The sequence below is a fragment of the Crassostrea angulata genome, chromosome 10, assembly GCF_025612915.1.
Source record: "Crassostrea angulata isolate pt1a10 chromosome 10, ASM2561291v2, whole genome shotgun sequence".
Classification (NCBI taxonomy): domain Eukaryota; kingdom Metazoa; phylum Mollusca; class Bivalvia; order Ostreida; family Ostreidae; genus Magallana; species Magallana angulata.
Window position 1 is genome coordinate 38,870,631 of NC_069120.1, and position 27,887 is coordinate 38,898,517.

The 27,887-nt window shown below is 32.2% G+C and overlaps 2 protein-coding genes across 2 annotated transcripts; one reads left to right on the forward strand and one right to left on the reverse strand.

The window, feature by feature from the left end:
* Nucleotides 1–2,424: 2,424 nt before the first annotated feature.
* LOC128164708 (26S proteasome non-ATPase regulatory subunit 12-like) lies at nucleotides 2,425–8,300 on the reverse strand. The gene is made up of 11 exons (XM_052828699.1): nucleotides 8,185–8,300; nucleotides 6,586–6,645; nucleotides 6,248–6,376; nucleotides 5,443–5,550; nucleotides 5,075–5,179; nucleotides 4,525–4,674; nucleotides 4,199–4,333; nucleotides 3,828–3,940; nucleotides 3,384–3,561; nucleotides 3,025–3,102; nucleotides 2,425–2,769 (listed from the first exon to the last, which is right to left on the reverse strand). Exons 1-11 carry the CDS (start codon nucleotides 8,278–8,280, stop codon nucleotides 2,560–2,562), a joined length of 1,362 nt encoding a protein of 453 aa, XP_052684659.1. The 5' UTR covers nucleotides 8,281–8,300; the 3' UTR covers nucleotides 2,425–2,559.
* Nucleotides 8,301–8,479: 179 nt separating this feature from the next.
* LOC128164715 (cytoplasmic phosphatidylinositol transfer protein 1-like) lies at nucleotides 8,480–25,047 on the forward strand. Its single transcript, XM_052828709.1, has 10 exons — nucleotides 8,480–8,710; nucleotides 10,242–10,390; nucleotides 14,133–14,221; nucleotides 15,867–15,874; nucleotides 16,129–16,200; nucleotides 17,363–17,461; nucleotides 18,737–18,796; nucleotides 20,017–20,112; nucleotides 21,747–21,810; nucleotides 22,224–25,047. Exons 1-10 carry the CDS (start codon nucleotides 8,663–8,665, stop codon nucleotides 22,295–22,297), a joined length of 759 nt encoding a protein of 252 aa, XP_052684669.1. The 5' UTR covers nucleotides 8,480–8,662; the 3' UTR covers nucleotides 22,298–25,047.
* The last annotated feature ends 2,840 nt before the right edge of the window (nucleotides 25,048–27,887 follow it).

Below are 27,887 nucleotides of genomic sequence, written 5' to 3' on the forward strand. Positions count from 1 at the left end.
CATGTTTTGTGTAGTTTTTTAGCTCACCTGAGCTGAAAGCTCAAGTGAGCTTTTCTGATCACTTTTTGTCCGTCGTCCGTCTGTCTGTCTGTAAACTTTTTACATTTTCGACTTCTTCTTCTGAACAACTTGACCAAATTCAACCAAACTTGGCACAAAGCATCATTGGGTAAAGGGGATTCAAGTTTGTTCAAATAAAGGGCCATGCCCTATTGTAAAGGAAAATAATTAGGATTTATTGAAAATTTAGTGATATTTTTTAAAAATCTTCTTCTCAAAAACCATTTGGCCAGAAAAGCTGATACTTGTGTGGAAGCATCCTCAGATAGTGTAGATTCAAGTTTGTTCAAATCATGGTCCCCAGGGGTAAGGTGGGGCCACAATGGAGGGTCAAAGTTTTACATAGAAGTATATAGAGTTAATCTTTAAAAATCTTCTTCTCAAAAACAATTTGGCCAGAAAAGCTGATACTTGTGTGGAAGCATCCTCAGATAGTGTAGATTCAAGTTTGTTCAAATCATGGTCCCCGGGGGTAAGGTGGGGCCACAATTGGGGTCAAAGTTTTACATAGAAGTATATAGAGTTAATCTTTAAAAATCTTCTTCTCAAAAACCATAAGGCCAAATAAACTGCTACTTGTGTGAAAGCATCCTCAGATGGTGTAGATTTAAGTTTGTTCAAATCATGGTCCCTGGGGGTAAGGCGGGGCCACAATGGTGGGTCAAATTTTTACATAGGAATATAAAGAGAAATTTTATTTTTAAATATTCTACACAGATCAAGACTGGCCAGAAAAGCTGTTACTTGTGTGAAGTATCATCAGGTAGCAAAATCATATTTTATTTAGGAGTAGGATGGAGCCACATGGGGTGGAGGGTCCAATTTTACAAAAGAAAACAGTTTAAATTCACCAAAGTTCAAATGTTATAATATATGGTTTAATTTATATACAAGCATTTTGACATATTTTTGATTCTTTAAAATTGTTTAGACTTTGGACAATTCTTAGGCTTCACAAGTTTGATGTTGGTTTATATCCCAGTTGATTTTGATCTTCTTGAGAACTGTAATGCTCAATATGTGAAATGACTATACTGTGACAAAAAGGGATCAATGATATACAGAATATCCTGGGAAAAAATTGAATTTTTGATATAAAGGATCTGTAAGACTACACTGTCCATATTTTTTTTGGTATATTATTCCGTAAAGCTGATTTTATAATGTCTATTGTTGCTCAGGTGAGCAATGTGGCCCATGGGCCTCTTGTTTTTTCATCCCACTATCTTCTTTGCTACAATGGGCATCAATACAGTCCTTAGAGGTGACTGGGCGGAGACTCATCCTGTGTCGTGGGAGCATCCCCTATCATGGGAGGAGATTCTGTGTTGTGATGAAACTCTTCCTGTATTTTGGAAGGAGACTCATCTGGTATCATGGGAGGATATTCATCTTGTATCATGGGATGGGAAACATCCTGTGTCATGGGAGAAGACTCATCCCTTATCATGGGAGAAGATTTTGTATTATTGTGGAATCATTAGAATTCATGGGGGCCAATTTTGATGGTTTGCTTAAATTTTACTCATTCGTGGGGACGTAATTTCGTGTATTCCTTTATACTTACAAAAGGAAATGTGACTTTAAAACCCTAAATTATTAATTCTTAGTGGATGTTAATTCATGGACGAGAGGTACCTACGAATTCCACAAAATTTGAGCCACCACGAAATCTAACCATTCCACAGTATGCGATGAAACTCATCCTGTACTATGGGAGGAAACTAATCTTTATCATGTGATGAGGACTCATCCTGTATCATGGGAGGAGATTCATCTTGTATCATGGGATATGACTCATCCTCTATCATGGGAGGAGACACTTCCTGTGTCATGGACAATATTTATTCTGTATCATGGAAGGAAACTCATCTTCTGTCATGAGAAAAGTCTAATCCTGTGTCATGGGAGGAAAATCATCCTGTATGATTGGAGGAGACTCATTCTGTATTATGAAAGTAGAGTCTGTGTCTTGGAATGAGACTCATTGTGTGTCTTGGGAGGAGACACTGGGGTTATTAGAAGAGAATCTTCCTATATCATGAGAGGAGATTCTCTCAGCATTGTGGAAGGGGAGACTCATTCTGTATCATTATGTAATTAGCACTAGTTTTAGTGCCCTGTATATTGCAAGTTTTATGTATGCCAGGGACTGTAGTTTATATGCATATTGACCAAAACTTTCACATAGAGCTACAGATCTTGAGCTAGTTTGTACATGTACCAGCATTAATTACCAAACCATCATCAAAACCACATGGTACACTCACTTAATTATGTCCCCCTTTAACTGATTGACTCTATTTCATTTCATATTCCAAACAATATATCACCATCATAAGATGAAAATATAACAAAATAATGTACAATATCAAGTTTACTTGAAATCATGAGAAATGTACAAAGGCTTATGGAAGCTCTCTTCCACAAAATATCACAACAGTTGTCATCCCTTTAGATAAACTGTCATAAAAAACGTATATACAGACAGATTTAGCACTAGTGAAGCTTGTGAACCATTTCTTCCTTTGTGATTAAGTGGTTGGTTTTGTTGACCAGCTGCATTAGCGTGTTAATGTTAAACGACCAGTCATTGAGAATGTCACTGGGGTCCTTGTGCTGGCTAAAGTGCACTATACCCTCCAAGCGATCGATCTTGGCCTGGACGGTTTTGTTGACGACCAGAGTGGATAAAAATTCTTCCGTATCCTGTTACAATATAAGGAAAACAGTAAGTCCCCAGAAGTTATGTATAGTAGAAAGGACGGGATGAGCATATAAACAATAGAAATATGTGGCTGGACCGGGAATCGGACCTGGGACCCCTGCCACTCTAGTCAGGAGCTCTACCACTGAGCTCCCCAAGCCGATATCCATGGTCCATATAGCCACAACTACTACAGCAGTATTAGAGTAAGATAGAAAATGTTGATGGAAGAAGCCAAATAGGAATGAAGAACCTACCGATTCTGCCAGATCTAAAAGTTCAGCCATGCGTTTGGTTCTTATCCTTGTGTAGTATTTGGCCATAACTCGTATATTCTAAAATTTGTCAAGAAAATTAAATAAACAAGGGATTAAACATGTGCATGTGTTTCATCTGACATCCAACAGTGAATAAATATAAGCAGTCAAAAACTAAGGTTATAAGATCAAATGTACATGACTTTCACCATCTTAAAATTGATTGGCCAACAGATGCATGCACGTATAGTGCACAGTCATGTAAGTTATCATTTATCAAGAAACACCCCTTTTTTGTCTCCTCCCACCTCCCAATACATCATTATGCAGCAAATAAAAGTGGCGTATCATATACTTACATGTTCCACCACTCTGTTTTTTAGATCCGTCCACCTCTTTGCTCCTCCCTCTAACTTGGTATTGAACACGTGAGTGGCAGGACTAGAGGCGGAGCCAAACTTGAGCTCACTCTCGTAGGTCGTACACAGCTGTTTCCAGTTAATCAGCTCTGTTGTCGTAAAGCATTTTAACAATTCTCTGGAAAGAAGTAGAAAGATACAGTGCAATACACCATGAAGATGAGAATACATATATTCTGTACATGTAAAATCTCAAAATCAAGATGTTTCAATGTTTGTAAATTTACTGATACATTTCTATGATTTTGTGAATCCTCAAATTATCTCTTTGAGTCCTATTTCAGTAAACATTCTCAACTCTCCAAAATCACAGAAGGAATCTGATGAAAGGTAAACATGGTAATAACGTTACAATAAACAATGTAGAACTGTTGTATCCCTTACTTATAGACAGGGATTTCCTCTAGGTTTTTATCCTCCTTCACTCGATGGATCAGGTCAGATTGTTCATTGTCATAAGGAGCCAGTATCAGATACAATACCACATAGCGTAAAGCCTGCAAACAATCAATTCATTCTTGTACACTAGTAGTATACAGTGCTGTCATAGAAGTCCATTGTAAAAGAATTCTATGATGCTTTCCTACATATATGTGTCCAATTCATATACACATTGATAGACAAGAAAAAGAAACCATTTTACAAATAACTCTGACATTCTTTCAGTTTAACTGAAATTATCACCTTATACAGAATTTCACTCATTTGCTTGTCAAGACTCACTTTCTAAAACATAAATATAAAATATAAATCACCTCTCTCATTTTGTCTTTATCCTCTTTGATTTCTGGTGTTTCATACACCGCCCTGTAATGTTTACAGATAGCTAGATATGATCCTTCGTGCTCATCCAATTCTATCATCAGCTGATAGTATTTCAACTTCAGTTCCTGAAAAATCCAAATTGAACATGACATTTACATGTAATCAGAATATTGTTTTGAACTCATAAAACTAAGACTAGCTATATATGATCATTGCGTAAAGACACAAAGAAATGTGAGAAAACTGATGAATAATGCTTTATGAAAATGAACATTTTGATTTCACTCCAAATAGTTTGAATGCATCAATTACATACTGTGGTAGTCTTTTCCTCAAAGAACTTGGTGTTGATTTTCTTGCTGATGATCTGAGTCCTGATGTAGTCTTTCTTGGCCAGACACAACCTCATCTGCTCCAGAATAAACTCTATCTTCTCCTTCTTCTCCATCGAGCCAAAGGTCTCCACCTAAAAAGAGGTCACAGGGTCAAAGAGAGTCTTCGGGTCAACAGGTAACATAAGTCAAATGCAAAAGATCATCAAAGATAGCTGTAGCAGCCTAGAACATGCCAGCACTGGGTACACAATCGCATTTTATCAAACAGTTTGCCTTTATGTTATATCACTAACAATACATGTACCAATATAACTTATATGACCATGAACTTGAGGAGTGACCATCTTCGGTAAGTTTAAAAGTTAGGAGGAAGTTTAAAGTTGTATACAGATGGACAGAAATTTATACAGAAAAGTATATCTCCTCCCCATCTTTGATGAATGCAAAATATTCCTAGCACTGGGACACTACGAATCATCAATCACTTAAATGCAACATCTATCGATTCTTTATTCTGTACAAAATACTAACTTGCAATTCCTGAAGTATGGTAGCTGCCTCTGCTATTTTGCCTGCATCTTCTTTGATCTTTGCTAAAGTTCTAGTTAGACGAGCTCTTTCTATTTCAACGTAGATCTAAGAAAATGAAGAAAATTACACTGATTACTTTAAAATAAAATGTACATCCCAAATACCGCTATATAATAAAATTCCAAAAATTACATCCAAAATTATATAAAAAAATTGTTATACAACATGAAAACACTACTTGTATTGTATTTTTCAATTAAAAACCACATACGTTCATATTATTCCTCAAAACAGAATCAACCATTTAAATAAACACTGACATAGAAAATAATACCTCTCCAAGTATAACAACATATTCTGTTCCCTACCTTTCCATCAGTGACGGTCCGTAGAGTATCAATGAGTTTCAACTTAACGTCCAAATTAGGTGTCTTTTCTACATAGGTACAGGCTTCTTGTATCATTTTTGTGACAGACTACAAAAAATAAACCAGTTCATTAAACACATACCCGGTACTACACAAAGCAGTGAAAGCACTATAAAGCAAATGCACTGAATTGAACTGAATTTGCTTTTTATGTAAGCATAAAGTTAAACCTCTTGTGAAGAAGATAAGACAATGCAGATTTAACCTTTAGGAATGACGGTGCATAGCATCATTTTTTTTCTTGAACTTTAAAAACAAAATATGTATAGTCTTTAATGACCATTAAATAAGAATTTCATCTGAAATAAACATCATCCCATGCAAGGAAAGATTACTGTTCATTATAATAGCTTGTAGAGTCTGCTTTAGCATCTTTAAAATGATTATTGTCAAATTTCGATTGTCAATGACTATTGACAAATTTCATTTGGCTTTGTATTCTATTTCGTGTAGTTTCCTCTAAAATATGTACTTTCACAAACGTCATGAGTATATATATACATGTATATGAATGCATGAATAGGTTCAGACTGTAGACAGTGCTTAATAAGATTCACGCTAACACGTATAATCAATTTCTGCAAAATATTCATAATTGTATACACTACATAGTAAATATATGTTTACAGTAATATTTAAAATTGATCAATTATGAGAAATAAGACTAGTTTGAACTTTCAAACTCAAAATAGCCTTTTTTCATCTTCATGTAATTTCAATGAGTTAAACCTTCTTTTTTTTTTACCTGTTTGATCTGCCCTCTCTTCTTGGTAAGCAGTACAATATTTTCATTCAAAGCATCCCAATTCTTTGCCTCAAAGCACATCTTCACAATGCCAACCAGAATACGACTTGTGGAATGTGTATCTGATGCCTGAAACAGGCAAAAAGATACATGTACATGTTTTACAAAAGTATTTCTGCTCAATTTGTAAAAAAAGAAAATTCAAATGCTGTTTCTGTATTTTGATTATTCTTCAATTTATGTTTATCAATAATTATAAATATAATGACTTTGTTTTACATAAATGTTCATATTTTATAATCTTTAATATATATGATACTTTGAAAAGAAATACTCACTGTTCTGGTCTGCTTTTCCAATGACAGCAAACTTTCAAGTGCCTCTGTTAATTTCCCTTGCTGTAATTAATGAAGGACACAAATATAAATCTACTTGATGCATAACATCTACTGGAACATGAAGTTAGATCTTTCATATCTATATATGATACCCTATATATTCTTTGTACAGTATAATTTATTACCAGATGCTTCAATCAGTTTGCTGCTGGTAAGTCCTAGATTACTTAATAAAAAAAAAAAATTCTGATTTAATAAATTTGCAAAACATGTTTAATTGTCATATCAATAAAATGACTGAAGCATTGACAATATGTATAACAAAATAGATATGGGTTACCACATATCTAAGATATTCAACTTGAATTTTCACTGTGCTAAGCCAATCTCTCAGTTAAAATCACTGAACTTGATAAGAAACTGACATATATAGCTATTCATGTCCGTAGCAAATACTGTGACCAGTCTTGCATCACTAGCGAACTGTGCACATATCCCTAAACAGTCTACATGAGTGCGATCAGAATTACTGTGCAGGCGTTGCATAAACCATTCTGTCATTTGAAAAGAAATCACACACTCATACACAATAAATAAATAAAAGAGTTTGTGTGATAACTAGCGAGCAATAATCATGACAGTAATATAATCATTGTAATAATATACCGGTAAGCAATATTCATTAGTTAATCAAAGATCATGAAAAAGGATAGGAATAGGAATACTTCACATTTCTAATTTTAGGAGTAAGGTGCTTTTTTAAATCATTTTTTACGTTGATTTTGTTTTGTAACATGTGTAAAGGGGTTGGGAGTCCAAGAGATAATGACGGACCAGACCGGGATTCGAACTGGGGCCCCCTGAATTTCTAGTCAGGTGCTGGGCTATCTGGCACCGGTATTCAAACCGGTCTGACGGTCACATTCCTCCCGCCTTAAATGATCTTCCATCTCAAAGATCACCCCAGGCTCTTCCCCTGGCAGGAGTTAACCTGTAAGTTCCAGCCAGGGGTTAGTCATGGCATAAAATGTAATGGTGATGGGAAAAATAATGATGGACCAGATTGAGATTTGAACCCTGGCCCCCTGAATCTTTAGTCAGGTGCTCTACCAACTGAGCTATCTGCATGGCGCCAGTATTCGAACCGTTCTGACCATCACACATGTACATGGATTACATATACACATGAACATTGATAATTTAAACATTGTTGTAATGACCATGATCATGAATAGAACTATATTTTTCAGCGCAATTGTTTAAAGAGTACCTGACTAAAACAATCGATCTTGAATAGATAGTAAGCACTGATCTAATATATTGAAAATCATACACCTATATTTTCTGTGAGGAATTTCGGACTAAGATCCTAATTTGTACAAGATGTCTCTAAGTTTCGATTTATATTCTACGACAAATTGTAAAAATATGCTTAATTCATGAAAAAAATATGAATATACGACTTCTAGATAGCTAAAATCTTGATTTTCTACAGTATGACAAAGCTTTTTGTCACGAGGGACATTATAGTTCAAATATTTATTAACTGAGCCATCACATCTGAGATAAATCCTATCAAGCAGATGTTTCATTATGTACCTTTGCAAGTTTTTCACATTTTGGCAGTTTTTCGTCTACCGTGGAACTGTAGTCCACTTCCATTTTTTGTTGTTTTTCATTGCCGGTGTCCGCCATGATTTCTTACTATTTTATTTCTAAAAGAGAAAATGCGATAATTGAAAGACGGAATAGGTACCGGTAAATATTTTCAAAATTAAAAAAAAATGTAGACACAAATCTGTTTTTTCTTTATAGTTCGTTATGTCAAACCAAAAATATTTTAAAATTTTGTTACCAAATTTAATTCTACAATCCGGAAAGCATGTGTAAAGTATAAAGTCCGATGTATTCCGAGTTGATGTAAACAGGTAGCAAGAAGCTAGCAGAAGGCTGGTCGACCCTTGTACAAAATGACTGTTAATATGTTCTTAAGGGCATATTGATTTTATATAACATAAGTGCAGATGGAGTAGGAAGACAGCAATATATGGTGTAACGTCAAAGAGAAGAGTATACCATGTTACTGAAGGAATATAGAATATGCATGCCAATGACAGTTGCAGAGGTAGGCTCATCCTTGCATTATATAAACTTTAATAGATCAGAGGTCACCAAAAAATAGCGCATTTTTATAAATAGAATTATACAAAATAATTTATAACATGCTTAGGATGTTTATAACATTGATTTCATATGTTGGCTATTTATAATAAATGCATTAAATTCTTCATGACCAATCTTTGGTATTGATTTCCAAAAATCAATTTTATTATTGGATTGGATGGTCAAATTCAATTTTGTACGAGTCCAGATAATTGATTTCTGGGTTTTTATACGGGTTGGGATGTATATATATATAGTCATTGGTCTTTTGAACTGTAACCTATATATTTGTTAATTTCATTTCATAAAATTTGTCTCTTTCCTTAAATTAAACTCAAATTATCATGCATGTAATATATCCCGAAAGTAAAAATCAATTCAAGGTTATAAATTCATGAAATGTGCTCAGCTTGAAATGGAAACATATAAATTCTTTTATGAAAAGGAAGTGAATGTACTCATGAACACATGCACACACACCCCTTACAGGGAAATTTTAACATGTTTTTGCATGTGTCTGTATATATGAATGATGTGTAAAAAGACTTTGAACATTCACAATCAACATAAGGTTTTGGAAAAGGAGAAAATATATTATACATGTATAAAGCATGATCGAATATATACCTGTACCACGACAGGTCTTAAATTTTTACAGCCCTTTTCCCATGCAATAATAACAATTTTTTAAAACCAAAAAATGGAAATGCTAAATTCTCAAAAAAAGTGCTAGACAGTATATTAAAATTTGGTTTAAATCCCAGGGCTTTTTTATTTTTAACTTTAGGTGTCTTTGAATTTTTAAGTTGCTCGATAATTATGCAATGATAAAAGCTATCAGTTAAAAAATTTTCCAGTGTGCATATACATGTATATATATAGATCTCAATGTCTACAGTCGTGAAACACTCAACTTGTGCAGAGTAACTTTGCAATGTAAATATATGTATTGAATTTAAGCAAATAAAAATTTTAAGATACTGTGCATACAAAAGTTAAGATTTGAAAAATGAACCAACTCACCAGTTTTAGTCAACAATTATCACTAAAAAATCTTAATTTTATTTTCGGGGGGGGGGGGGGGGGGGGGGGGGAGAGAATGTGATGTTATGTTTTGTTTATTTTATCAATTACAGCTGATTTTTCATGTCAATCACTTTGTATTATTCTGCCCTAAAAATAGCACGATAAGCATGCACTTGATGCATAGGCCAGTGCTTCATTGCTACTTTGAGGGACAGAGGAGCAATTAGAAATACATATACATGCCTGAGTTTTAAAACATATCTGTCAAATGCTTAAAAATAAAGTATCCACATAATATGAAGTGAATACTGATATGTATTTTGAAGGACCCAAATTTCCGAATTATAGGGAAAAAAAGGGACCGTATACATACATATCAAAACATTACTACAATACATGAATATTATTGGCTGGAATGTTTGACAGAAATTCAAAGAGTACATTCTGTGCTCTGATTTTTCTTTAAGTATCGAATTGGTCAGCTGTACATGATAGCCAAACACAGTCATGAACAAAGTGAGAAGGGAGAAGGTGTGGAGGTGATCAAGAACGAGACGTGTGAACACCCGGTTCATGGGCAGGGGCAGTTCACTGAAAAACGGGTACATCTCTCAAGGTAGGGAAATTTTATTTCTGAACTGTTTAATGTGTGAACAAATGGGTATATGCAATCACCTACAATATTGGAAACTTGCATGCAGATAGAGCTATAATTCTCAAACTTTATATCTTACAAATAAATAATGAATTTTTATTTTACAAAGTTTATGTGGTAATTAATCTCTAATTTGTCTCATAAAAGTTTTTAAACATGCCTTATGTTTATAATTAGAACATGGCTATTAAGATTTATATAAGATTTTTTTTCTTTGTCTTGAAATCTCAAGTAGAAATTAATTTATTTTAAATTTATATTACCAGTATTCTTAGGGGGAAAAAAAAAACTAGTTATATTAGATTTCAATCAATTCAATAAACTTTTCTTTGTACCAACTTTGAAAATCAGAAACCAGTGGGTGCTTAGTAAGGTATCTTTTATCTATACAGTATACATGCATTCTATAGATCATTAAGTCTGTGGTGGCCTTCAATTCACAAAAGTACTACATAGAGAGAGAGAGAGAGAGAGAGAGAGAGAGAGAGAGAGAGAGAGAGAGAGAGAGAGAGAGAGAGGTTTATTGATTTGTATTCATATTTTAGCTTCTTGACAAATTAGTGATATAAACAAACTAACAAGATTGGGGTAAAAGAGAAGTCAAGGACAAAGCTAGTGTCTTGGAAAAGAATATTAAGTCTGTTTTCATTCAGACTAGCTAGCTCATGTCTTATCATTCCTAAGCTACTACTAGAGTTTCTTAGAGACCTTAGATTAACATCACCATTTCTATTTCTATGTAATTCTTAATTGATATGATATTTTTCAAAACTGTTACACCACTTGGCTATGTATATGTTTGTACTATAAGTCTTAAACGAACTATTTATTGTATTTCCGTGTCTCTTAAATTCATATCCTACAATTAAAACTCAAGCTATATGATGTATGAAATCCAACAAGATATGTATAAGGATGGAGAAATTTACTTATTAAAGGAAGAAAAAAGATTGAAACTTCCATATTAAATATTTTCTGTCCTTAGCTGATTAACTATTAACATACAACACACTTAAATGGGAAAACTGAAACTTCAATATTACAAGTACCCTTATTAGTCATTTCCGGTCAAGCGTTGGAAAGCATTAGATCTGAGAGTACATGTACCGTACTCTATGTTAAGTACACATGATAAACAAAGATGTCACAACTTTTTTATACACTAGTGTGACTGCGTACTATATATGTTTTCAGTACATGCAAGTCAATATTTAGGCACAAGTACATGCAGTATGTAATATAATACATGTGCGATGTAATTATTACCATATAGAATTATACATGCACTAGTTGACATTATAATTATACATGTACTGTGGAATCATTAAAATTTGTGGGGTCAGTTTTCATTGCTCAATTTTAATTGCTTAAATTTTACAGGTTCGTGGTGACGTAATTTTGTGTATTCTCTTATACTTAATTACAAAAGGAAATCTGACTTTAATACACTAATTTATTAAATCTTGGAGGATGTTAATTCGTGGATAAGAGATTACCCACAATTCCACGAAAATTGAGCCACCACGAAATCTAATGATTCCACAGTAAATGGTCAATAATAGATACTGTACATTACATGTATGTATAAGTACAGTAAATTACACATTGAGATATTCTACACGATCAGTAGCTAGAGCATATGATTGATGGAAAGAATAATTTTGATTTCTTACAAAATGTTGATTGGTAGTTATATAGATAGTAAACCTTCCAGGCATCCACAATACACATGATTAGATAAGATAAATGTCTCGGGTCTGATATCCTTCATGTACCAATGTTAATTAAAGCTATCAATTAACATAATTAATGTACATTCCTTAGAGTTTATTGTGAAAATCAGTCTTGTTAGAATGAATTAATTACTACACGTGGTAATACATTATGATGAATGTTTTTATACATATTTTTATTTGTGATAAACATAATAGACAAATGATTGAAGATTATGATTTACCTGTCAATGTAAAAGTTCATCATTGAGAGATTAAATTGTGTTGTTGTTTATTTTGTTGACCTGATGCTTTTAATTTAAAGTACATATAAGGATATGAAAGTGCATTAAATTCTGTGTTTTAATGCCATTAACACATATTTGTCTCTGCATGTACTTAGAATATACATGTTTGAAATGAATTTATCATATGAGGAGCTATAAATATGACTGATTAAAAAATATATATACATGTACATTTATTAGTTATAATTACTGGTACACATATACATTTTTCTGGTTTGTATTATATGCCAGAAATGTGAAAATAAGGTTAATCAGGAAAACAGATTTTTTGATTTTTTTTTTGAGAGAGATTGAGAACATATCACAAGAGAATGCGGATTTCATTGAAATATTGAGTTTCAAACTTCCCTGTTCTATAATATGTGATAATATTTACTGACTGTTTATTTTTTGAAGATTGGCATGAAGCCATGCATTTATTATACTATCAAATTTTCTCATGGCTCTCCCATATGTTGCACTGCACATATTCAATCCACTTGTTGACTTGTAGCAAAATGAATTAATTTTTGATTGATTTAGGAGCTTTATGATTTAATAACAGCTTAACACTACAGCTGTAATGATATCCCACAGTGACAAGTGTCATATTGCAACCTGTAACATATGTAATGCAATAATCATTTAACATACAAGACAGTTAATTATAACATATTGACATGTTTCATTAATACAGGTACCATTGACATGTGTATTAAATTTACATATTAGACAATACAGCATGAGAAATTATGTTTTGCATGCAATTGTACAAAACTCTCATCTACAAGCATACAGATGCTTGTAGCATCTCGATCGAGACCGGCCAAATAACAGATGTATGTATTTATAAAATATTAAACTTTCGTGTTAAATTTCTGAAATCTGATTGGTTAAGACGCAGTTCATAATCCGTTTTATTACCCTCAGCATTAGCAACACACTTCGCAATGGGTAACACAATGAATTGTTACTTGCGCATAAATTATGCGCGAACAGTTCACAATAGAATTCATGTCAGCTAGCAGTGAAGTTTTCTTTAAAATTAAGACATTCAGTATAATAAATTAAATGTGCCTGTTTGGGAGGGTAACAGTTGAAATTGAAAACCATTTTCAATCTCTGCTTCATGTCGGTTGACAATGATTTTCTCGGGGGCGTCAATTTCAACTGTTACCTTCCCAAACAGTCACCATTTATATACTGGTAATGTTATAATACACAGGAAATGTATTTATGTACTATACAGTCATATAAAAAATCATTATCTTTGCACATAGGAGATATATATATGTATGATAATATAAAATGAGACAAATATTTTTAATAAACTAATTAACAGAATATTTGAGGCATCGCAAGTGAATGTGTGAAAAACATTGATAACAAATGATACAATGGGTGTAGTAGACAATATTTCATTTTTCCCTGATAATGTATAATACACGTACATTAAATGTATAACAATTGCATCACATTAATTGCAGCTAGAACAAAGAGACAGTATAAAAAAATGTGAATTAGCATTCACATGCATGACAGTTAAAATTATGCATGTGAATCAATTAAACTAATGTAGATTTTAGCTACTAATATTAATTAACTAACCTAACAGGTATGTCACAAAATCAATGACTAAATTGCTGAAAATGATTAAGTTATATGATATGATCAAAGATGTCTTATTTTGGTTGATATTTTCAGTCGCCTGCCTACTTGGATACAGAAATTGATTCCTAAGATATTCTACATAACAGAGAAAGCTTGGAATTATTACCCATTCACTATAACAGGTAACACCTTTCATTGCCCTCTCTATAATGACAGCCATTAAATGTCCAGGCTCATCAGTAGGAAGACTAAATGAATCTCTGCAGTAATTGAATAGTATTGGTCGCGGACAATAGATGTTTTTATATTTCTGAAGAGGAGATTCATTTTATGAACTTTAATGATTGGTAATTGGGTTTGTGCCTCCCCCCTCCCCCTTCCCATTTTTTTTAAGTTCGCAATTGACAGAATGAATCCATGCAGAGTGTATCATTATATTGGATGCAATCAAATGCATAAAAGTACACATTAAATATCTGAGAATGAACGGAAATCCATTTTGTTTTATTTAATAATATATGCATGCAATATTTTAATGATTTTTTATCTGGATCAAGTTTTTTAAGACACAATAAATGATTGTCCGTGTTCTCCACTAAAAGTGCTTCCTATCAATGTAAGCTTATATGTGATCACATGACTTTTTTGTAGTCAAGAGTATAATTGAAATGTTTTGTTCGTTGTTTGATAGGATCAGTGTTCCTGTTTATTGACACTCACTCTCAATAAAAAAGGCTTAGTGCATGGTTAAAAGAATATGTCAATAACTTCCATGGCTTAACGTTTAATTGTGTTCACTATTCATGTACATATTACATGAAATGCATACATAAAATTGTAAAGACCTACTTTGATTAAGCTTTAAAAACATTTATACAATTATGTTGTGTTAAGAAAACTTGATGTCTAACATTCCTGCACAAATTAGCAAATCTGAATTCTTATATTTGATTAACAAATCAAATACTGGTATGAAATGATCAAGAAAATGTCAGATTCAGTTTAACATTCTCGGATTTTGTTGGTGTTTAAATGGTGTAATTTAATTGTTGAGCCAAGAAAACATCCTGCATTATATGTGTTAATCCCAGCTACCTAATGTAGAACACAGACAAGGTAATGTTTTAACAGGGGGCATCTTCAACTGCATTGAACTGACTCTTTTTTAACACGAATTGACGCAAAGTGGAAGTGATATTATGGAGATGCCGTTTTTTTTAACACAAGGAGGTTGTCGGGTCTGAAGTCTTACATGGAAAAATGCACTTTGAAAAGAACTGATGGGGATTTTGAATGAACTTGTACCGATAGAACCGTTTCTCAGGAATTTTTAGGGCAATTTTTGTAGTGCGTGATGAATTACCATGCTTCGAGATGTCAGAGTCTGACGCAAGATTTGTGTTATGCTGCAAGAGAAAAAGACACGTTTTGACTTTTGTATATGTATAGCATATAATAAATCATGGATATGATATTTCCAAATCAAAGATATAAATTGTGTTTAGATTTAGTAAAGTACATATGTATTTATATTAAATCAGTTCATATTTCCATTTCGATAATTCAGAATGTTATCTGCATGATATAGATTAATTCACACATGCAGGCTCAAAATGTGAAGTACACATTAATTATATATATAATGCGGCATACTATATACTTCTTTGCATTATATATACAGGATGAGAATAATTGTTACCAGCATTTTCTTTACACTGCTACCATATATATGCATAAATTAATGACATTTATTTAACCTACATGTATCTAATGTTTTTGTCTCTTCTTTTTCATATGATTCATATCCATCCATTGCCATCCATTCAGAATATACTGTAAGTGTTATTTTTTTTTAATTTGCAGGTTATGGTAGCTTATCACAAGTCAGAACTATATATATATATAGCATCAATCATTTAACCCTTCAATCAAAAATTGATAAAAAAAAATCAGTTATATTGTGCCGCAAAAAATAAATGTTATCTATAATTTTTCCCATGCCAATATTTTTTAGCAAAATAAAAAATGATGAGTATGAAGAGTTCTGAATTTGAAAACAAGAAAATGCAGTAATCTTTTATCATTTCAGTGTTCATTTATGCCAAAATTTACAATCTACATTGAAACAAAGTATGCTGACGACAATGGATGCAGTAAGAATGTAGGTCATTTATTAAATACCAGTAACCTAATCAGCTACATTGTATGAAATATATCTTGCTTTGATCACCCAGCTGAGACTTGTGAAATTTTAATTTGTCATAGTATATTATAATTAAAACAATGATATTCATAACATTTTTGATGCTAGCATGATAATTTAATACAAACACAGATTTTTTTTGTGTGAAGTGTCATCAAAATTTTTGAACTTTAAGCAAGTTCATTAAAAGACATTTTTTAAACAGTTAATTCTGTTCAATGAATTTGAATGAGGTCGAGTGGATTTCCTGCCCACAGGAAGTGTGTTGTTATTGTTTATACTCGTCTGGTTACATTGATAAATTGATTGTGGGAGATACACTGCACATGCAGGCATATACATGTAAGTTATTATAACATTTAAAGCAAATCAAATATAAACATAGATGTTGAACCAATTGAATTAAGATATTAATTTTCGCAAAGAATCCTACATAAGCATAATTTGGGTTCTTGGTCCAAAAAGATTAAGTTTGATAGAATACAAACACTTTAGCAATCGCATTGCAAAGAACTATAGTTATGAATCATACCCCCTACCCCTAGCCACCATTGCCATCTAACCACCACTAACTACTCCCATGCAGATATCCAGAATTTTTTGTTTTGGGGAGGGGGATGTCTGAGAGAGTAGAGACCTAGCTAGAACTTTTGTGTTTTATCAAATTTTTTTTTGGGGGGGGGGGTGTCTGAGGAAGTCCAAAGTCTATTTTCAGTATTTTTTCCTTTTCTATGTCAATTTGTTATGTTTAAGTTTTCCAAAGGGGATCCAGACCTCCCTGATTCTTCCTCCACATCTGCAAATGCATGACTCCAATTTCATTATGGAATTACAGATTAAGGTGTTATATAGGAATCAACCTCTCTGTCAAAATGAAAGCCTCAAAATTGTAACCCATCATTAAACCCTGAATTATTTTGACTATCAATACCCCAACTATAGATTGTACATGTATTACAATTTATAGGGGAGGATGACATAACCAAATATTATTTTTTTAAATGCCAGCCCATTTGCAGGTGTAGTACATGTTATAGAAAATGACTACATGAAATAATCAGAATAGTGTAAAGTAAAAAAAAAAGGCAATGTTGATGAGGATTATTCCATTTTATTTCAGTTGTGTGGCTTGAGTGACTCTGACCTAAGGGAGAGAACTGTGGAAGAGCTGGATATTGCTTTTGATAACATTGCTGAAAAACACTACAAAGAGGCTGAGGTCAAGGGTCAAATACTTAGTCAACAAAATAGGCAGATACCAAAACATAGCAAATAAAAAAGATACTTCATTTTTAAAAATGATATGCATGCGATCTCCTGTATTCCTAACAATATACTTCTCTTAAGCAGAAATGCTCAACTGCAATGATAAGATACCCATATTTTTGGCTTTCACTGGTATAACAATTAAAGTAGTCCTAGTATCGCACTACGTCATAATACGGATTTTACAATATTGGTTCGACTTTTACACAGCGTTTTTGATACCCGGTATTGATTTTGCTGTACATCGCTGTTGTAAACAATGGCAATAATAAGCAATTAGAACGGTAATATATGTATTCTATGAGAGATAGAAATGATAAATGTTGAAAAACTCTATTCTGTGAAAGTAAAATGAAAAACGAAGTTTCTGATTAACCAGAATCTCAGGTATACTTATATCTTCTTTGTTTTGACCCCCTCCCCCGAATTTTTCTTTTTCTTTTACTAAAACCGGTTTAAATTTAGAGACAGAAGCTATTTCAAATTTAATCAATCGTCAATTGATTAATGTTTAAATGATATCTAACATTGTTGACAGATCTAGGCAGAAAACTGTAGCAAAATGTGACTTTTACGGATTTTTTCGTCAGGATCTACTTGGTTTAGAGCTTATGGCGTGAAAAGTAATCCGTCAACATATAATTTATTTTACCATATCTTTTTTCTAAGATGTCAATCTATAGAATAAACACCATAAATTTAAGTTTGAGTCCATAAAATAGTAAAAAAATTACCAAACGTGATACTAGCATTGCATTTTTCGTATTCTATTTTGATACATCAGGTCTATAAAGCGTACTTACTTACAAAAGTTTGCGCAAAATTATTGATGAGATATGGCTTAAATAAATATTTATAGTCTATTTGGTATGTTCAGTTTTAATTTTCCCAAAATTTGTAATTATTTTTATGAAAAACGGACGTCTGGCAAATTTCATAATTGTCAATAATTTTCGCAAGGGGGTACACCCGTCTGAGAGGTGATAACAAACAAACTAGCATGTAAACATACATATTTTCTTTTGTATATGTATTGCTAGAATGTATATTCATCATTTAAAGCTAAGCTTTTAATGATTGAGCCCATTAAGTGCCGAGTATAGGATTACCTTAAAAGATCTTTTTGTGTAGGAAATGAAAAGATATTATTACTTAAAGATTTGGAATTATATACATGTTCTTTGCACATGTAACAGTTCTGTAACATTGTTTTAATTGTAACTTTTAGGATCCAACAAAATTTGTCTCCAAGAAGACAGGAAGAGGGCCTCTACAGAGAGGATGGAGGGTAAGTACTGTAGATTCCTAATTAAATGCAAGGAATTAATTTCCGCATATAATCGCGAGAGGCAATCTTTGCCAATTTTAAAATCTTGCTGTTATTTTTCAGACAGATTTGAACTATAGGAAATTATAACAAAAAAATTGGTGATTGCGATTTTATATTCTTGCAAATTGATACAAAACAGTGGAATAGCGAAATTAAGAACTCTTGTAAAATAAGGAATTTATACTATACAACATTGCTGTTCATTTGTCATGTGGTCATTATGTAAAACTTTTTAGACATGTCACTGTGACATGTTATCTGCATGGTTACTGACACCATTGCACTATATGTCAGACGTGATAGCACTCATATTTTGATTATATATATCACTTACCCTTGTTAGACATTTAAGCACTGTTATTTGAATATTGACATACACCAGACATGCAATGTGTTTACTGTATATTGCAATGCATATATTTGACAGACATATCACTATGTTAACTGTATGGTGACATACAAAAGACAAACATATTACTATGTTAACTGTACTGTGACATACACTGTACAAACATATCACTATAATAACTGTATGGTGACTAAACCAGAAAGAAATATTGCTATGTTTTAATTATGACATACACTAGACAGACTTTATATTACTATTTTAATTGTTTGGTGACATAAGACAGAAAGAAATACCACTATATTAACTCTTTGTGACATCCACCAGACAGACTTATCATTATGTTAACTGTTTGGTGACATACAGCAGGCAGACATATCAGATATATAATGTTAACTATGCTGTGTGTATAGAAATGGAGCAAAAGTGGAACAAAATCACAAAGTTCAAGAAGTAAACAGCATTGGATATTCTTTCACATACCAGACAGACACTCTATTATCATGAAGTGACATAAGTGTTGCTTGTATAAAAGATCTTATGTGAGGTGCACATCTTGAATGACAACAATGAATATACAGTGTTAACATTAAAGATCTTATGTTACTTGCGTAAGTGTTACTGAAGCTATCCATAGTCTGTTGAAATTAGAGCATGCAGGTTTCATTCAGACATTTCACTACTTTGTAATATTGTATTACATATGTATACTGCCAACTGGTATGGTTTTTTAGCAAAAATATTCACATAACCTTGTTATTTTGATATTGCAAATAACAATTTTGCTGTTTATTTTTTCTATCTTAATAAGATTAATTGGTTTTCCCCACAGGACTTTGTAGATCCCATTATGTGCTCGTACAAAGCAGTAAAGGTGAAATTTGAAGTCTGGGGACTCCAAACCAAAGTTGAAGAATTCACTCATCGAGTAAGTAACCAGCTTCATAATTTTCTAACTTACTAACACATGTACCTTCACCCTTTCCCCCCACACCCCACCCCCCCCCCCCCCCCCCAAAAAAAAAAGAATCTACGTCATTCAGCATTGTACAAAACTGCCAAACACTTAAAGAGTTAAACAATTTTTTTTAAACCAAGAATAATGGTTTTAACTTATATTTCTAATAATGGCTGTTTTTCTTTTTGTTTGCAATTTTATTTCTTCTCATAATAGTAATATCCTTAATGCAAAATAGTGAAATATTTCAATTGCATTAAGGTCATGGTCATAAAACTATGATTCCTCAAGGTCAAAAACTCAATATCATAATTAAAGGTCATGTTCAAATTGTCATGTTTAGAAAAAGGTCACAATGAGTTTCAAGTATTTAATTAACATCACCAATTTGAAATGAAAATAATAACATTGACTTCTTGTCGGTCTTTCAATTTTTAGCTCACCTGAGCTGAAAGTTCAAGTGAGCTTTTCTGATCACATTTTGTCTGTCGTCCCTCTGTCTGTCCATCTGTCCATCCATCCGTCCGTCTGTCCGTAAACTTTTCACATTCAACATCTTCTCAAGAACTACTTGATCAATTTCAACCAAACTTGGCACAAATCATCCTTAGGCAAAGGGGATTCAAAGTTGTGAAAATTAAGGGCCACGCCCTTTTTCAAGGGGAGATAATTAGAAACTAATAAAAATTTTGAGAAATTTTCAAAAATCTTCTTCTCAAGAACCATTAAGCCAGAACTAATCAGCCAGGAAAGCTGAAACTTGTGTGGAAGCATCAGGTAGTGTAGATTCAAAGTTGTGAAAATCATGACCCCCTGGTGTAGGGTGGGGCCACAATGGGTTTTACATAGGAATATGTAAAGTAAATCTTTAAAAATCTTCTTCTTAGAAACTAATCAGCCAGATGATTCTTTATAATTGTTAAGACTTTGGCCCTAGGACAATTCTTCGGCCTCACAAGAAGGTTCAGAGTTTGATGTAGGTTTATGTTCGATATATAAACTATTGTTAAGGATCTTTTTGAGAAATGCAATACTCAACATGTGATATGACTATAAAATCATCCTGTTAGAAAGGGGACTAATGATTATAAACATAAGAATTTCCAGGAAAAATGGATTTTATTTATACAGGATCTACATGTATTATTTTACATTGTCCAGATAGTTTGTATTATGACTCCATTAAGCTGATTTTATCATACCTATTGTTCCTCAGGTGAGCGATGTGGCCCATGGGCCTCTTGTTGTCCATTTGGGTGGTAAATGTAGGAAATGCACTTGTAAAGTTAATGATTTCAAACCAGATGAAGCATTTTGTGTTTACATTTTGATTGGTTTTGTACCGGTACATCTTATCTTCTTCATAAAAATTTTGTTCTTGTCAGATTTATAATTTTAAAGTTTGTTCTAGATTAGGGCCAAATTAGATTAGTGAAACATGTTCTTTTTCTGCAAGTGGCACCATTTAATACATGTATATAATCCAGCCAGCTCCATCAATGGGAAAACTTGACGTGATGAATCCATGCAAGTGAAACCGGCGATTGAAGTATTTGTCATGCAGATCATAAAAATTAAAATTTGTCTGTAATTTTCCTTTACAGAGTATCAGGGAGATCCTGTTGTTGGGACACAGACAGGCATTTACGTGGTTAGACGAGTGGTTCGGTAGGTATAAACCTAGTCTTAGTTTTTATTTGTCCTTGAATTATAAAGAAAGTTAAATGTGTGAAGGCGAATTATAGTGCCCTTTTTGTTCAGAATTATTGAATAGAAATAAGATGCATACTATTATGTAAAGGTGCCTTGTCCCATTTTAGAAAACTGAAAATAGATCTTGCATTCAAGTGAGATTTTTTTAAACATGAGACCCATGCAGCTGTTTTTGTTGTGAAAATTTACCCGATTTAAAAGCCATTTAATCATACAATAACTTCCTGTACTTGATTGATTCCATGTTGGTACAAAAGTTGTACAGGTTCATATAAAAGAGAAACTGTATATCATTACAAAAACTTTATATTCTTCATGTTGATTTTGAATTGTTTTTTTGAATTGATTTTTTTCTAACTTTTGTACAGATATGACAATTCAGGACATTCGAGATTATGAACAAAGAATGCATGCAGAGACAAACGAGAAAGTTCTAAGATGACACAGATGTTGCATCTTTGGCCAGTAATGGGATGAATTGGGTCAATTTTGTTAATTTAATTGTTATAAGTTATAAAAGTCACTTAATTTGTTTTAATTAAGGTGTGACATAAAGGATCCTAAAATTCCATTTTTGTGACTCAACATTAACCATTCATTACTATAGAGACATTGTTTGTTTTTGGTTTTTTTTCAAATTCATTTTGCATTGTTTTTGAAGTAGGAATAATTCATGTTGTTTTATCTTATTTTGTAGTTTAATGATAAATGTAAGGCTCTGTCACTTATAGTTTACATGTAGCTTGCCAGCACCACATACAAATCAACTACAATTTTCAGATCTCATAATTATGATTTGGTTTACCAATCATTTCAAATTTTAGTAAGCATTGTTAGTTTTAAATCTTGATTTTTAAAATTTATTTCTATATTTCATCAACAGAAGTCTATTGACATATTATATGTGATTTGTGAATTACATGTTATATACATGTATATCCAGAAAATTCACTTGATTTTATTATTTTGTTGAAAACTTTACCATGTAAAGTTTCCCTAGTTTTTTTGTGTGAAAAAAGTTGAATATGAGACAGTATAGATGAATATGTATACTTGTTGCAATATGTTGCATTTGATTTACAATGTTACATTTAATTAATGCAGAAACATTCATTACCAGTTCAATTTAAAATCAAAAATTTGTACTAACTCTTTAATCACTCCTCTTAACACCCCTACACCTTGCTAGCTCTTACATGTCAGTTCAAAGTATAGAAAATTCATTGGCCCCATTTTTTGTAAAATTTAAAATGTTAAGGCTTAAGGAACATATGACAAGAAAGATAACTCTTACTTGGAAAATTTCCTTTTGGAGACTTTTTGTGGTATTATAAAAAATTGTTGGGAAATATATTTCTTTTATATCAGATGATAAAAATTACTTATGCTAATGAATGTTTGTAAATTCTTTTTAAAGAAAGGTGATCCAGCATTGAACTTATTTTCATAGTTGTTATATTGTTGTTATACCCAAGCATTTATCATATTCATCTGCAATGTACCGTATACCTCAAGTCCTTTTTACTTATAATGAGAGGGCCAATAAGGGGGTCTATGAAGAAGAGCTTACCGTAATTCCTATCATTCCTATTCACTAGCTGCCTCAATGTGAATGGAAAATACTTCATTACAATATTTATATTTAGGTTAAGGTCATAAGCAGAATTAAAATACTACTAAAAATATTAATCATTGTATAGCCAATGTTTTAATTGCCTTTGAACTCTTTATTAATATATTAGATCTCTTGAATTGTTATTTATTGAAGTTAGTAAGTTATTGTTAAAGGTCACATGATTTTTATTTTCTTATGCTATATCAACGGAATTTTCACAGCTACTGGTGAAGTCTTGATTTATTAGATACAAGGTCAAAGGCATGATTATTAATATCTACTATTGGAATTCTGGGTTTATTTGCCAGTGGTACTTACTTAGTATGTATGATTAGTACATGTAATACTGTTAGGAGACTGTCTGAGATACTGTATACAGGGAAATATTCACCCCCGTTTTATTTTCACTCCCTTTGCCCTTGTTGTCAGCAGGTGTATTAAGACTAAACAAATTTCAATGTTTTAAATTATTGCTCTTTAAATATATACTGTGTCTGTGCGAATTCAAGACAGGCAAAACTGTTTGCAAGGGTAGAAGTGCAAAAATAACACGGCGAAATTAACCCTGTATACAGTACGTATTAAACCTGATGTTTTGTGCTGTGAAAATTGTTAAGGATAATCTAAGTGGATCTCTTCCTGCAAGTTAACATTCCATTATTTATGGAAAAAACTCTAAAAATCTGATGTAGTTAGCAAACAGGAATTAGTTTAAAAAAGAAATACCCCTAGGTAGTATATAATATTATGTACATACATAATGATTTGAACTTGTTTAAACCCTCAAAAAAGTTATAAAAATTCATTGTCATTGGTAATGGGTGTGTGGTTGTTTTCCAACATTTACATATAAGGTAAATGTTACCTTAAGTATACAACTCAAAATGTTTTACCATAATGTACATGTATATATGTAAACTTTTATCTCATCATAGGAATAATGATACAGCAGAAAATTCTACTTTGCAAATAATTCCACATATTTGGTTTATATAGATGGTTAATGAACATTTTATTTTACAGCAATTCACAATTACTTTCATAATGATCTCATTAATTATCATGTTATGTGTTAGCAAAATGTGCAATAATATGAATACAAATTCAATTTGTGTGTTAATGATGTAATTATCGATCACCATTTATAGTGTATTTTCATTTTACTCCCTTCATTCTTAATGTTTTTGGTTATTTATAAATGGGGGTGGGGTACAATTCAAGATCAGTCAGCTGTTGTTTTTAAAAGTTTGATAATTTCAGACAGTCATTTTATTTTTACATTGGAATCGCTCATAAGTGTCCGTTATTGGTCAAATTTAGTGTATTTGGTTTAAAGAGGCCCAATGTGTATTTGTATTAAATCTTTAATATTTTTGGCACATTCAAAATTGTGTTTTCGGTATTTGTTCAAAATGGGAACATAAAGTTGGGTTTTTTTTGGGGACTTTAAAATATTGCATATTGATGACTTCAGTTATCAGGGTTAATATAATTACAAGATTTACTTCTTAATTCTTACATTTGAGATAAAAACAAGTTAAACAACAATATATATAGCATTAAAATCTACAAGTTTGTTTTATGTTTTTTTTCTTTACAAAACGTGTAATGCGGAATCGATTAATATTTTATTATTCATTGTTCATTTTTATTGGTTGGTCCAAATAAAAAAAGAACTTTGACAAGTGAATTTTCATTTTTAGACGAGGTCACGTGACCCCGTCTATTGGTTTACTGTCAGCCGTAGTCTCAAACCGGAATGCACGCGTAGAACACATGAATTGAGTCTACGCGTAAGAAAATAGTGCAGAAAGTTTTCATGTATTATAAAAACACGCATTAAATCTTTTTAAGTCCTCTGTGTATAAACAAAATTCTATTTAGAAAATAAACAAATAGTTTTATTGATCAAAATATTCTTGCTTGGGTTCAAATGTGGAATGAGTTACGTAACTGAATGCACAGCGCTGTTGACGATTCAGTTGGTGTACGAGCTCATTAATCAATAGAAGAGGTTGATGGTGGAATCGAAATTAAAGTTTCCAAACGCAATGTGCCATTTTTGAAATTTATTTTGACCATCTTTCACCTTAATACTACCAAACTTCATGCGCAAGCCGAAGTTAAAATCGGGACGGGTTATACACAGATGTTTTACAAATTAAATAGGTGTTTCATTGGCTTCCAGTCTCAGAGGCGGATTCAGCAATTTGGAAAAGGGGGGGGGGGGGGGTTCCAATTGATGAAAATCAATACGTGCAAAATTCATTACTTGTCAATAAACAATGACTTTTTGAAAGTTTTACGTGCGTAAATTTAATAAACATTTATCTAGTCACTATCTATATCACATCTATTTCAACAGCAGAGTGCACTGCATTATTGAGCGTTTTGCTGTTTTGGTTTAGGTAAAGAAGATTTGCATAATTTCTAGCCTTAAAAAAAACCAAGTATCCAGCAATAAGAACGTGCGTCTATGCTTAATAGAAAAGAAACACTGAAAAACAAAAAATAATTCGGACTAATTACGACAAGTTATTATAAAAATGGATTTTTTATGTCTTTGATGTTTAAATTCCGAACTATTTATCGATTTTGATTTCTATCGATTGCCTTCTTAAATAAAGGTCTAAATGATCCGAAATGACAAAAGATTGGGGATAATTTATCTGCTGAATATATGGTACATGTGTAATACAATGGTTCAAGCAATTGTTGTCCTAGGGTACTTCTGTAATGGGTGTGCTACATGATCCAGTAGTAGTACAGATGCGATCATACATGTATTTAGGAAAGTTTTGAAAAGTTCTGCACTTTCGTAATGGTTTACATATAACCCTTTAACACGGTAGTTTTGTAACAGAATTTCCGATTGTTGGAAACAAAAAAACAAAAAAAGGCTTTTTTTTGGTCTCATGTGGGTATGAGGGTAGCTAGCATTCCAGAAAAATAGCATAACCCACGTGTTTATTCGGTGTAGTAAACACCGGATGCTGAAGGAGAGTACTTTATTTAATCAAAAAAATTCGATAGGGTTTTTTTCATATAGGAACAAAATTACGGTACGCTGTACGAAATTCTTTAAATAAGCAATTTTATAAGCATTTATTTGAGATTTTTAGAGTATTTATATTATAATTGGGGAAATTGTCTTTAAATAGGCATTAAAAGTTTTTTTAAAAAAATTCATTTGTCCCAGAGAAAGGGGGGGTTCCGACCCCCGGAACCCCCCCTCTGGATCCGCCAATGAGTCTACTCGCGGTATGACTGCTGTTCGTCTCTAAAGGAATTTTGTACAAAAAAAATAAAAACAAGTCTGAATTTGCCTTCTCGTTCGTTGGCTCTTTAGTTGATTAAACTGAATTTAAATTTTAAACAATGCATGGTAAGCAAAATGTATAATAGATTATACATTTTGGAAGACTTATACATCATATAATATATACAATCTTATCAATTGAAGAACCAAGTTAAATGTTAGTTGGAATCAGGCTTGGGGTGAATTACATTGTAAAATAATGCATTACATTACCATCACTTCATGAATTAGGGCAGTAAATTACCATTACCATTGCTTAATTTTCTTGAAGTAATGCAGTACATTACCATTACACGATTAAAGTAATGCACTGCCATTACTTTGTGAAAAATCAATAAGTTTTAAAAAAGTAATTTAAAAAATAAATAAAGAGTTTTGTAAATATTTCATAAATAAAACATGCTAAAAATATTTACAGGTTCATGTTCATGTTTACTATCAGGTTCAAATTTAATGACTTATAAAAGATTGCTGTTGCACTTGTAGTTCTCAAAGTAAGGTTGATTCCGTAACATTTACACGCTAATGGCGGAGTTGACAATCTCTGTTATTTATGTCTCTGATTTTCGGAGTATGATTTTTAATGAAAGGAACGGTTGTATCGTAATTCGTGTAGGTGATGCATGAGTTTACACAAAAAAGTAGTAAGTGGCGAACGGATTTATTTTTACCTATTAATTTTGCATGAATCGCAAAAGAAGAAAATCGTGTCAAACAAGTCGGTCTTAAAAATCAAAATGGCGACCGTGACAAATCTTTTTATTGTCAAAGTTCTTGGAATGTTATTGTAAAAAAATATCTCTAACGTCAGGTGCCTGTGTTTGTTATCGGTATACAAAAGCCGAATTAACATAGATTGTAACAAATAATTCAAACTCATAAATTTTGGAAGCATATTCGAGGAAATCCAGGACAATTACAAATTCAAACTTTCAAGACCCCGTCTTTCAGTACTCTCAGTACTTTGATTTTTTTCTGTTAAAAGAATATTGTATACACTTTAATTTTACATAATTTTGAAAATTCTTTTTTGGGGGAATTGTTTAGTTTTAGTGAGGAGTTTTCTAATATCAAAATATAATTTATGATATCAATTCT

Coding starts and splice junctions, on each gene's coding strand:
- LOC128164708 (XM_052828699.1), bottom strand. CDS start 8,280: ATGGCGGACACCGGCAATGAAAAACAACAAAAAATGGAAGTGGACTAC. Junction 5,180..5,442: donor GGACCGTCACTGATGGAAAG/GTAGGGAACAGA, acceptor TCATTTTCTTAG/ATCTACGTTGAAATAGAAAG. Junction 2,770..3,024: donor TTTTAGATCTGGCAGAATCG/GTAGGTTCTTCA, acceptor ATATTGTAACAG/GATACGGAAGAATTTTTATC.
- LOC128164715 (XM_052828709.1), top strand. CDS start 8,663: ATGTTACTGAAGGAATATAGAATATGCATGCCAATGACAGTTGCAGAG. Junction 8,711..10,241: donor TGCCAATGACAGTTGCAGAG/GTAGGCTCATCC, acceptor TTTTTCTTTAAG/TATCGAATTGGTCAGCTGTA. Junction 21,811..22,223: donor GTGGTTAGACGAGTGGTTCG/GTAGGTATAAAC, acceptor ACTTTTGTACAG/ATATGACAATTCAGGACATT.